General features: G+C 39.2%; 1 protein-coding gene across 1 annotated transcript in view; it reads right to left on the bottom strand.

Annotated features, from left to right (window-relative positions):
• FBN1 (fibrillin 1) overlaps positions 1-13,347 on the bottom strand; it is a 153,573-nt gene that overhangs the window by 91,560 nt on the left and 48,666 nt on the right. Inside the window, exons 7-8 of the mRNA XM_030497615.1 lie at positions 7,293-7,490; positions 3,911-4,036 (exon numbers count right to left, since the gene is read on the bottom strand). Coding sequence (XP_030353475.1) covers positions 3,911-4,036; positions 7,293-7,490 — 324 coding nt within the window. The remainder of the gene's footprint in view (positions 1-3,910; positions 4,037-7,292; positions 7,491-13,347) is intronic.

The raw sequence follows: 13,347 nt of genomic DNA, 5'->3' as shown, positions 1-13,347 counted from the left end.
AACAAAAATTACCTTTCCTGGCTTTCTCCACTAAGTGAATGTTGTGAAGTTTCAACAGATTTTGAGACAGTAACTGAAATATCAACTGTAGAAGTTAGACAAAGTCCAGAATTCCCCTTAGATTTTGTCAGTGATTTTAAAATAAAAGTCCATATTGGAATTGTCTTCACTAAAGAATCTCAATTCAATACTAAATCATCATCACAGATCCAGTGCAGAAAAAATTTCAAAGACTGCAGAAAAAACCTAACAAATACCTTATTATAGCTGATCATAGCTGCATACATGAACAGAGGGAACATGAAAGGTTTCTTCCACAGCCTGGAATTTATGTTATCTACAGTCCTGTGAATAACAACCTATGCCAGCTCCAATTGCTCCTTAATTACCATCAGTAGCCCGCCTGTGATGTGCAGTTACTTTCTCCCTGATTTCCAGTGACCATCTTAACAATGCAGCTGTATCTACTTAGCATTGCTCTCATCTTCTAGGAACCTGGAGTCCAGCTGAGCTTAAAAACAGCTCGCTTTTTTCCATGGTACCTGTAAGAAGAATCAGCAAAGCAGAGCAGAAAGGCAGGTTATTCTCTAGAGTGATCAATGGTAACTGCCTGTCACAGCCATCTACAATCACCCAGTTGCTCTCCCAACAGGGAGAACCCAGCCAGAAGTAATGGCATCACAGGACTCTATCCAACCTCTCCTCCAGAGATCTACAAACAGATAGACACATGGCTGTAATAATGATTTCACCAACCACAAAAATTTCTGAGATGAAATACTGCAACACCGCCCAACACGCCAAGGCAAGGAGTGAATAATATCACAGTCATTAAAAACGACTGGGGGAATTTAAATGTAACGCCTAAATTGGAATTTGGCCCCAACAGATGGGGGAACACCCAAAGTCCCACAGGACCATTAATGAGTGTTTTAGCAAGTAGAAAGGATCTCTGTTCCGCTCTCCTGTGAAGAGAGCAATACAAAACTCAGTATTATAAAAATTATCAATTCCTCTTCCCCTAGGTAAAGTATTGGATGCTCTAATACCTTTGCGGCCCCTTGCCTTTGCAGGAAAGGAGTGGAGGGACTGTGCTGACACAGATAACTAGACCTTGGAGACCAACCCATCCTAAGCAGTGCAGGGTCTTGGGTCCCCTGTGCACACATTCTTCCCCAGCATCTTGTCAGCTGTCGTGATGTGGGTCGAATTCCTCGCTTGGGTGTGGGAGAGGGGTGTTACTTTTTGTTCAGTGCTACTTCGACAGTGTTGGCAAAGCCTCAAGTCTGAGTGCCCCGGGAGCACTGCTAAGAGACTTCTGGCTTCTGCTCCAGGATTATACTCCACAGGAGTCCCAAAAGTCTCAGTGACAAAAAATGTGGAAATTGAATTTTGGTCTGAATAAAGCCCTTAATTAACAGAGAAAAATGCAGTTGTAAATGGATCAGATTCAAGCATTTTCTGACTCAAATTCACCAATGTTTATCTTTAAAGTCACTGTTGCCACTGTTTATATAGAGTCTGACCTTCTTAAAAGCAAAATCATCACTCTTTATTTTAGGGTTGAGCCTAACCCAAACAGTATTTCACTATTTATATTAGTGTTGACATTCATATAAGCAACATTGTCATTGTTAAGTATGCGAGTTTTATAAAGGTAAGTATACTTGATGTACTCGCAGACGTAAATGTCACTCCAGGAAAAATTACCCCCTCCGATCACCACAATAAAGTATTTACCTCAGCATTAATGCAACAGGAAAATGAATGGTTATATGAAGCTGCAAAATAATGTAACGCTTGAAACCAAGTTTTCCGCCAGCTATGCTGATAAAGAGAAATTTGGCCAATATACTTAATTTCCCATCTTCTTGTGTTGTCTTGTACCTGATGATTTCTACCCTGATCTTACTTTAATGGGGACCTACTGAAAAAACTACTGGTAATTCAGCAGGCAGCTCCCAGTTCTACTGAATCAGTGACCAAGGACACGTTACAGCTGCCAGAAGTCCTACTTGCTGGATAGGAAGTTAAACCAAGCGCATGATCGGATGTTAACTATTATGTATTAACTATAGTCAATTACTATAAGGCAAATGACTTCTTTTGTACTGGAGATTTCAACTTAAATCTCAAAAGGATAATTTAAAGAAGCAGAATGGATATGTTGTTCTTACATGACTATGCTCAACTATTGAATCCCTATCCTGTTTCATGTTGCTGGTATAAGGCTGTTACTTTTCATTCTTTCAATTGTATGAATACCTACACAGTTTTAATTAAAATTGTTTGGTTCATGCAATATGAAGATGTACTGAAAGTTTCTGTCTGCTGAGGTTCAAAAATTTACAGGTATGGAACTGAAGAAAGAAAACTTTGTCCAATCTTTGCAGCCAGGTGATCACTCCAAAAGGATTTCACAAAATGGTGCACGAAATTTGTGGCAGGATTTGGGAACCAACCAAGCTATCCCAGGTTCTTGGGTCCAGCCCCTCAACTCTAAACGTGGTGGTTGGTTGGGGTTTTTTGTTTCATTTAAATTTGGTTTGGGTTGTGATTTGTTTGTTTGTTTTTGGTTTTTCACATGATTCAGCAACTGAAAACTACCATAGCAATGTTTCTACAATGCAGCCTATACAAGCCTATAACTCTCTTTTTTTTCACATACTAATAATAAGGCACATGTGCAGTCTTTCCTATTCACCATGTCCTTCGTACTTCATCTGCAGAAGGAAACATTTGCAATGTTGTTCTACCCTAACTTTCTAGGTTACTCTCTGCCAAAACCACTAGCAGTCAATATGAAAACCAGGCTATGTACAAACTCTTCTGACATTGCTTTCCTTAACCTGCAATTAAATTATAAAATTTTGGTTGAAATTGGGATTTTTCTTTTGATAAAGTCATAATTCTTCCCAAATGGCTAAAAAATTTTGAGTGCTTTCTTAAAGGCACCTGATGCACGAAAGGGTGGAGGATGCACACCTTGCAGCCATACACGTTTATGATACTGAAAGTTGGCACTAGCCCCTTATGAAACTTGTCTACCTAAATTAATTTAATTTTTGTCTAATGACTGAAAGGAGGATCAGTTGTAAGAATTTAAACATTATCTGGACTTCACCGTAAAGAAGATGAATCAAAACTGTGCAATTGACGCGTTTTAGTACTATGTTCCTTATGTATCCAAATTCTCTTCAAAGGAGCACAGATGCAAAGGAACATCTATGCCTGATTACTATATTATAGAGCGAAAAAAATACTATCAAATCACACTTAAAAATTACCAATATTCCATAATCAAGCACTGCAAATTTCCACACTAATATCTAGCACCTGCAGTACTTCCAAAATAGGACCACCAATAAGGAAAGATAAAATGTTTGTCCTTTAACATCTGCAACTGTGAGGATGAGTTTAGAGAGAGTTCCGCAGTCTTCACTCAGCAGTGTCAAACTCCCATTAATGTTAAATACAGTTTACCTGAGTAGGTGGGCATGTGTTGAACCTTCCAGTCATCTACACCTTTTGGTTAAAAGGACCACATAGAGAAATGTTCCTCAAGCATTTCTAAAGCAACATATCAGTTAAAAAAGTATTTTTTGTTTTAGTGTTTCATTTGTTTCTGATTTACCTTCAAGTCTATAAAATGTTACATGAATACAAGGCTTGGAAAAGCTGTAGGGTCAATATTTAAGATTCTCTGGTTTAGAACGAGAAAGGACTATTATTCATATTTGTTGTGAAGAATGCTATTTGCATATTCAACACAAAAGAGACTGGAAAGCTTGTCACAATGACAATCCAAGTGATTTGATTCCAGTAAGACCAATTTGTCACAATCAAAGTTGGCTCCAAAAAGATGACTTTCCCCCTTTAATTTCAGAAGAAAGTTCTAAAAGTTTCTTACCATCACATTTTTGTGTCACTTCATTAAACTTGTGTCCAGCTGGGCATTTGCACTCAAAAGATCCAACAGTATTAATGCAATTTCCCCCTTGACAGATCCCAGGGATGGCTTGGCATTCATCCACATCTATCATATAAAAAAGGAAAAAACACCCACTTTCAATTCATTTCTCAAGAACAGCCATAATAATTTGTCTGCTCAGAAATTAAAGTAAATATGCCTAAATCCATTCTTCACCCATCATAATATTATGATACTTGCTTGTGAAGACAGACACTAATTTTGTAATTACTCTATGCAAAGTATGATTAAGTACAGTACTCTAAATATTTTCTGCAAGAAATCACACAGTTATTATTGTTACAGACATTAAACATCTAACTGCTGTTGCTTTGTTTTTCCAAAACATCTGGGGAATGGTGTGCAGAGAACACAGTCTGTCAAAACTCAGGTTCCTTTAAAGTATCTAAAGTGGGCACCCAAAATCACTTGCCCCTTTGAAAAACTTGGCAACTACCATACAGCACATAGCCCACCACCAGAGAGATGCAGGAGCCACAGAGGAGCAGTGTGCAATGTGCATGGAGAGGGCCTCATGGAGAGGCTTGGGGAACTGCAGACTCATTACTGATGGAACTTATTAACTCGTCACTCCAGTAAGATCAGCACCAATGACCTTAGGCTGTGGTTAGGATCTGACTCAAGAAGTTTCATAGCCATAATTAATGTCTCAGGAGGAATTATTAATGACCTGCTTAGACATCCATAAATCTGGAGGGTTTTTTTCCTTTTATTTCTCTCTCTTTGCTTTTAATTTTTTCACTCAAGAAAAATGAAACAACAAAGATGTCCACAGGCTAGGTAGGAAGCTCAAGACAAACATTTTCAAGAGGCCCCAGTTTTTGGCCTCACAGCTATTTTAGCACAACAACGTGTATGTCATCACTTAGCTGCAAAAGTGTTGCTATGGCTTAGTAACAGCTAGAGAAAAGAGACTAGAGGAGGAGTGACATTGCAATAGGAGACAGCAGAGGTCTGGCTCACAGTCCCCAGGGCTGCCCTCCGTCTGCTGCTCCCTGTCCTTCAGGAGCAAACAGAGCACTCGCCACTCTCCAACACAAACGCCTGTGCTTCCCCCATCTCCCCACGGAGTACCAGCTGCTGCTGCTAAAACCCGGTTTCTTGAATTCTTGGGATTCACACTAGGATGGGTTTCAGTGCAGGGACACAGGCTGAAGGAGATGACGCCTTCAAATCTCCCTTTATAAATCCCAGAGAGCCAGCTGTAATGCGTCTTGTCGTCTGAAAAGCAAAGTATTATGTCTGTACAAAAGGCCAAGAGGCAATTTCCCTGGGAGCCACACGTAGGAAGTTTCAGGAACGCCAAGGGGCATATCTGTACCACACTGCAGAGCGTTACATAAAGATTCCCAGGCCAACTGAGCGGGGTCAAGGGCGCAGCAGAGCTGGAGCACGGCTAGGCTGGAGCTAACCACTGTGCTGGGAGGCAGAGAGCTAGCACAGCCACAGCACCCTTGACACAGCCACATTGCTGCTGGAACTCCAGCTACAGCAATATGCTGTGCTTTAGCAGCAGTAGTCAGCCAGACTTCATGGCACTGTACTGACTATTTAAAAAAATAAAAAACCGAAACAAATAGAAGTCATGCTCCTGACTCACAATGTCTGCTTCAAAATCCCACCTTTTGGCTTCCATTTTCCTCCTTTGTATCTTTAAAAATCTCAGCTGTGATACTAATTTAACTTTCAGCCAGACAGACAAAGTCAAACTGTGGGCAGTGACATTTTATTTACTTTTTAAAATAAACGTGCCCTCCCCTCCATTTTATTTTTTCTGATTTCTACACAATAATAACAGTTCCCTTTTCAGAGAAGCTGGATTTTATTTAACCTGCTTTCCTTTATTTAGATTGAATATGGATGTGAAATCCCTGAAATGTCTTCAGTCTGAATGGACGTTATCTGATTTCAAAAGGACTGGATTTAGTACAATTGCATGAAAAATAAAGCTAATATGTGGTTCCATAGCAGATCTGTTGAAATTATGAACACATTACAAGAGAAGGGAAAACTGGAAAGTACAAGTCAAACATACAGGGCCAAAACTGTGTTGGCACCGCATACAGATTAGCATAAATGTAGCTGCATGCTAAGAAATGTGCAGCAAGCAGAAGTAGCTTTATTCTGAACCGCACAAATCCTTTCGAGAGGTCACTGCAGCTTTTCTGTGACACAAACAAGAGGGATATAACTAGGTGGGGCACAAGTTCAGGGGTGTGGGCCACATACTTATGCACATAAGATTTCAGAAGTGTCTAGAACCTCGATTCACAGATGTCTGCACAACAGAAGGGCTGAGGTCAAAATATGTGCACGTTATGTGGCATACACAAACGTGCCCATCTCAAAGTTCATCGTGACTGTCTGCAGGCACCAACCAGCACTTGGCCTGTGACAGAGGATATCTGCATTTTTAATGCATTGGAATGCCTTGAAGTCCTTCATAAGGATTTCACAATTAAATAAAATCACTCGTAAATTTATAATCTTTATCTCAAAAATATTGTAACTTATTAGAAAATGCTAGACAGATTGAAATAAACTAGCCCCAAAGATACGGTCCTGGGAACGTATAATCCACATCAGTTTAATACATAGCTGCCCCTGTTAACTTTCTCCTGTTTCCTGCCAGACATCCAGACAATAAAAGAATTTATACAGCTGGAAGTATTAGAATAAAAGCCAAAAGCAGTGTAAGGACTTTCTATGGTAAGGCATGCTCTGAAGTAAGAAGTAAGCAACATCTGGGTGGATTTTATGATTTGAAACAAATGCAAATGTATTTCAAACTTGTATAAGATATATCATGGGGCATTTTGAATGGCATGACAGGCACTTTCTCCAGGTCGAAGCAGTGTAGCTTGAGAGATAAGACACCCAAGATGAATCCAAAGTCAACAAATTTTAGCTAAAAAATCCCACACTGGATAAATGGAACATTACTGCCACAGATTGATTTTTGATGTTTTGAGTGCTTTTTGAAACAGAATGAATTCTTCCACAGAATGATCGAGTGGCACACTCAGAAAAACAACACTACAGAACCAAGGGAAAGAGCTGCTGGCAGTGAGAAATTCATTAAGATGCTGGCTGCTCTCACATGACCTAAGTTACTAATGTACTCACTCGAACATCAGGCACTCACTGAATCATGAAGTAATGCATCTGACAATGTTTTTCCATTCTTCACACATATAACTGAGAATGGCTTAGGACAGGTTATTCACAGCAGTGTAACTCAATTAAGATTAATCCAGTAACAATTTCAGCAGCTTTTGGGGAAGCTCTGCTGCTAACTTACCTTGACAGGCTCCAGTTCGAATGTTTGGAATGAAACCTCGGCGGCAGGGATGTGGCTGGGCAGGACACATTTCACAAGGGTGGCCCCATGCTCTTCCAACTGTTGCACAGCAAAGGGTTTTTGTGCAGACTATTCCACTGAGCTGTCCCTGGCACATCTGGTTGGTTACCAAAGTGAAGCAAGGGCCGGTCCTGTAATCTGTGCCAAAGACAGGAAATCTAATCAGCATCACAATAAAAATACACAACAAAACTCAGAATAAAGCAAACCACCAGCATATTTAGGCAAGTCTTCTGCACACAAATTGCTCACCAGCCCAACAATTTTGCTTAGCAGTGTTCTGCACAGGCTTTTTCTCAAGTTTTCTTCTCATTCAAATCCACTGAAAATAAGCAATTCTATACATCTATTGTGACTATTTTACGAGGAGTATTATATACTTAAGATTCTGCAGATCCCCTTTGCTGCTTGGTTTAATCTCTAGCAATACTCTTTGGGGGGTCTTTTCATTGGTTTGTTTTAAATATTCAGTGCATTAATTAAAATAATACTGAGTTAGGATACATTTATTTCCACAAGTTTTGTTCTCAAATGAGTCTCAAGGGAAGAGACTGGAGACTGCAATTTTGAGGACTGTTTTCACTGTTATTCAGGCATACACTCTACCAGATATGTGGGTAAGCTTTGCCTACAGCTGAACGGAGGGCATGCGGAACACATCTGCTTTGATTTGTTTATGGTAGGACAGGCCACTTAGCCAATAGACAGAATGAAACTAAAATGTTAATAAAATACTAGTAGCCTTTCTTTCGTTCCATTCTCCAAGGGCAAAAGCCAGGCAGTGGTACTGCCAATTCCTGTTGTCTCTTGTACATCCGGAGTGTGCACCCCTGTTAATTCTTCACAAGTGACCCTAAATGCTTTTTTGTTATGGTGCACCAGGACAGAGTCCAGCATCCTGTAAGTGTGGCTAGCAAATTATGAACCTGATGTTTGTCTGTACTGAAATAGTTACCAAGTGCCTCGGCCAAGGTCACCAAGTAATCCACACTGCCTTATAGTCATGACGTAAATTCCTCCAGCTTTCATGCCACTTCCAAACTTTGTTAACAATAATATATTAAGACTAAACCACTGATAAAAAGTATTAAATAGGGCATAAGAAAGAACGGAGGCCTTTCCATTCTGCCCCATCTCCCCAGATCAGGTGCACCTTGAAACCTATCATGTAACTAATCTTTATTCCAAACCAGGGATGTTGTGTCCATATACTATAATTCTGCTGATTAATCAAGCCACTCCTTGATACAATAAATAAAATGGTTTACAGAAGTCCTGTAAGCTATACAACAGTCCTATATTCTTACTATTATCTTCAACAATTAAACACGATTTTCTCATGAAGGATACCAAGTTAGTTTCAAAGATCTATTTCTGATAAACTTGTACTAAATGACACTAAATGCCATTTGCTCTTCATTAACTATGTATTACATGCTACAATTGCTATTCTATCTTTTGCCTGGTTAATAGACATATAATCACCCAGATCATCTCTTTTCCTTTTAAAATATTGGAACAACAATAATTTTCTTTTAGTCTCTGGAAATTTGTCCTGTATTTCAAGACTTCTAGAAAACTAACCTGCATGATATGAGAACCCTTTAGCTAGCTCTTCTCAGTCTCCCTTACGCTGGTTAGCTGGACTAGCTATATAAAAACATATAAATGTAATTACTGCTATTTAATGTCATCCTGAAATGCTATCAGATTGCAAATATAAAGTTTCTGTCCTATCCCCTCCAAAGAGTGCAGCTACATTTACGGAACAGTTCTCCCTCCTCTTCCCTGGTGATTCTGTCAGCCTGATCATGAATGGGTCAGAATCTCTGGTAACATCTCTTTCTTTACCCTTGGTTACTTAATTCCTTTTTCTTGCCTTAACTCTTTTTGGCTTGGTATTTCTCATTGTGCCTCTTCACTTCCCATATTAATTTTCCACAATACAGCTTCTGCCAAGTTCTTTTCCCAACTTCAATCTTTTTTGTAACTAACTGCTTTCATTTTCTTAGTTATACAGGCTTGGTTTGCTCTTATCTTTTCTCATTGTAGAGATGCAGCTTTGGAAGCATGTGGTACAAAACCAAGTATTACTGACTACTGACTTCATGTTATTCCTTCAATACACAAATGAATACAAATAAGTCATGATCAATTATACCTATCAATTAAAAAAAATCATTCTGAGATTGATTCTTCATCCTTGAAACGAATGAGAACACATTACCGTGTGCAAAACTCACAATACTCAACCTCCTCCCATTAAAACAATAGATGACAACTTCTTTAGAAACACCACAGTTTTGTGTTGGCAACAGGAAATCTCCAGTGTACCTCCTCAGAATGAAACCCCTCATTGTAGATTGTCCCTATGCCGTTTATATATAGATGGTTTAAAAAGGAGTCGTTTTGTTCTCTGTCGCAGCGGGAAGCACGCGTCAGACAGTAGTGAATAACCCATCTTGTATTTTATGGTAGAATATGAATGGATCAGCATTTACGATTGTTTGCTTCCAAGCTATAAATGACTTAGCAGTGGCTAATACAACTTAGAAATATGGTGAACCCAACGAAGTTAACTTTATAATCATGCAAATCTTTCTGCAAGGTTTCAGGAACAAGTAGGTCAAATATGTACCCAAAACCAAGAAAATCCATCTCCTATTAGTCATCATCCAAGTTCACAGCACTTTACTATGAATAATTATAGACTATATTTCACCTTATCTTTTGCCTTGATAAATTTTATTCTTAATACTCAGTTTTCTGCTGAGTACAGCTTTCCTTCTATTTTCTCAATACAATCTTTCACCTTTTCACAAGTAAGATTTTCTTTCCTGTTCTTAATGAAAACTTCTAAAGGTCAGAAAATGCTTAAGAAAAAGACCATTTGGATGTACCAGTGACCTATGCCCACAGAGAGATCCACACTTCCAAGTCCTTTTTTATTTGTACAGAGGCCTAGTAAAAGAAATTCTAAAATTAAAGCATTCTTAAGTGAGTTTAACATTTTCTGACACATTACAAGATGAAGACCTACGAGAAGGAAATGGGATCCCACTAACTCAAACCAAGAAGAGAATGGTATCACATGTATAGAGATTTCCTGGAGTTACACCATTTTTCTTTGAAGGTGTTTGGTTTTATGAATCATGCAGATTTCAGAAGATGGGGTCTATGCTACAAGGCACTGACTTCAGATATGAGCTTAAAATCCCAATCTTTAATTTGTAACAACAAAGCTTCCTTATACATTTGTGTCATTTGCAATTATTCAAACTACTTCAATGACTAAAACTCAAACAGAAGGTTCTAAGTGATCAGTCAGGAGTTGAAAAGAAAGGAAAAGTATAGCCAGAAAAGCTCTTACACAGTTTGTTTAGTTGGTTTTTTCCCCAGAAGTAATTTCATTATAATGAAGAATGTTGAGACTTGAAATTGTTTCAGTAAAATTATTTTTAAAGGATGTGCAACTGATAATTCAAATGTTCTAAGTCACTTCTAATGCAAATTTCAGCACGTGCAAGCAGCCTTCAGTAGGCATTAGTCATAGCTATCTACAACTTTATCTGCTTCTTCACATACTTCTTAGCTATTTTGATAAGGAATAATTCCACAGGGAGTCTCAGCCAACTGAGAAAACGGCAGAAACTGTAAAACCACATTAAGCTCCTATACCATCAAAAAGAGCAAGAGGGCAATAGAATGAGACTGGTTCAGACCATGCAAGAATCCCGCTTAAGTCCCCAGGAAAGAATCAAGCTGCGTTTTGATCTAGAGCTCATTCCTGTTTCAGCCACAATCATCAAATAATTCTAGTTATCTTCTCAAAAGATCCTTTATGTTCCTAAAAGCACCAGAGAGGCTGCTGAAATATGTAGTACTGGCAGGCTTTGATCAAAACCAAGCACAGCAATAAATAATGGTAATTGTTCCAAGTAATGCTGGACAGCACCAAAGAGACTCCAAGCACCAGGCTAATGCAAGGCTTTCGACACCAGATACACATCTTAAGCACTCAGTTCATGTTAACCTCCGTTTTCAAGCACAATATAGTTTTTTATGTAAAAATACAATTTAAAAAAGTTCTGAACTAATGGAACCCAGATTAAACAATTTTGCTAATGCAAGGATGCTGGATTAAATTCTGGGGTTTTTTCGTCCTTTCCTCCATGATTCACTTCTTATAAATCTCCTATGAAGAGTTCTTAATGTTTCAAAGTAAAAGCCTGATTTTGCAAACTGGTAACCACCTGTTAAGGAGGTTGACAGACTCCTCCGTCTCTGTTAAAATGAATGGAATCTGCATGGTTGCAAAGGTCAAAGGATGGGAGCCTAGCAAGCCAGCATTTATCTTATCATGACCAAGATCTCACTACTGAAAACAGGAAAATGCCATCTCTTGCCATCATAAAGAAACAGATAACAGTAAAATGAGCACTGTTTTTCTCAGCACACAGTATGCACAGCTCACACAGTACCCTGTGCTGCACACTGGCTGAGCAGCAAACCCAGACTGTTGCTTGGAGGGAGGAAGCATTCCTCCTAGCTGCTAGCACTTCACATGGGTAAATTCTGCATGAACCCCCAAATCCAGCCAAGACTGCTGTGTAACTGAAACCACCCTCAGCAACACAAACTGGCAACCTTCCCTTTCTTTAGAACAGGGGAAAAGGGAAAGGAATATTCCATTATCGTACAATCAATGAAAGAAAGGTCAGAAAGGGCTCAGAGGCAAGTCAATTACCTTAAAGCTGATCTTTATTATAGCTTACTTTCCTGCCTAGCAGCAGTTTTGTTTCTGCTGTTTGGTGCGTTGGTTGTGGTGTTTTTACCAACTGGGGATAAAAGAGGAACACTGGCAGTGAGGCTGCACAAGGCAGCAACACAGTCTCGTCTCTGCAAAGCCTACAGAGCGCTGTTCACGTGCGACCCACTGCACTTGATAGCCCATGCCCCTGCTTAGCCAGCCACTGGGCAGAGCATTGCAACTGGCTCTACCTGAGAATGCTCTTTTGGAAACTGATCTCACACAGCCAAAGAATAATGCTAGCTAAAAGTTGGCAGTCCGAGTTTCAAGTAGCAGAATCCTTTTCGCACTGTACATGACTTCAGGCAAATTTCAACTATTTTTCTTAAGCATCCAAAAAGGGTATTTCTGATGGGGAAAAGGAAGAATTTTATAGCAATTCTGTTTTTCAATGGCATATCTAAAGTACAAAAAAGGATTCTTAAATGGTGAGAGAACTAGTAACTATGCAGTTGTAAGCAGAAAAAAATACTGGGTAATTAAAACACAGCACTCTGCAGCCAGGTGTGGGAACAGTATGAGAAATCAGGGTGCCCGGAGAAGCTGTGGCTGCCCCATCCCTGGCAGTGTTCAAGGCCAGGCTGGATGGGGCTTGGAGCAACTTGCTCTAGTAGAAGGTGTCCCTGTCTGTGCCAGGGAAGTTGGAAACACAATCTTCAAGGACCCTTCAAACCCAAACCATTCTGTGATTCTATGATTCTATGAAATTGAGCTTCCATCCTTCCCTGGTCTGGAATAGCAAGTGATGAGAATGCTATAAGTAAGACAAGATTTCACATCACTGCTGTAGAGGGGGAAAATTAACCTTGAATACAATTTATAGATTAGAAAAAGTAGGATTAAGATTAGAAAAACAGATGATGGGATTTCCAAAGGAGTTTCCAAAAATGTCCAGTGGTTGGACACTTATATATGAGAAAAATTAATGTGGAAGAAGGGAACTCTGAATGTATCAAATGTCACCAGTAAGAATGATATGAGAATGACATCAAGCAAATCATGGTTTTGGAACAGGGATAAAGACAGTGTTTAAAAAAATGAGCTTTCACTAAGCCATGAATGAAGGACCTTAAATGAATCCTAAAAATATACACATATAATCATATTTACTTAAGCTGATTCAGGTATGCTTGCACAAACAAAACTCCAATCACTCTTCCTGAGTTTAAAAACCAGGAATAGAAG

The sequence above is a fragment of the Strigops habroptila genome, chromosome 9 (genome assembly GCF_004027225.2).
Source record: "Strigops habroptila isolate Jane chromosome 9, bStrHab1.2.pri, whole genome shotgun sequence".
In the NCBI taxonomy this organism is placed as follows: domain Eukaryota; kingdom Metazoa; phylum Chordata; class Aves; order Psittaciformes; family Psittacidae; genus Strigops; species Strigops habroptila.
This window is presented reverse-complemented; position numbering and strand designations above follow the sequence as displayed.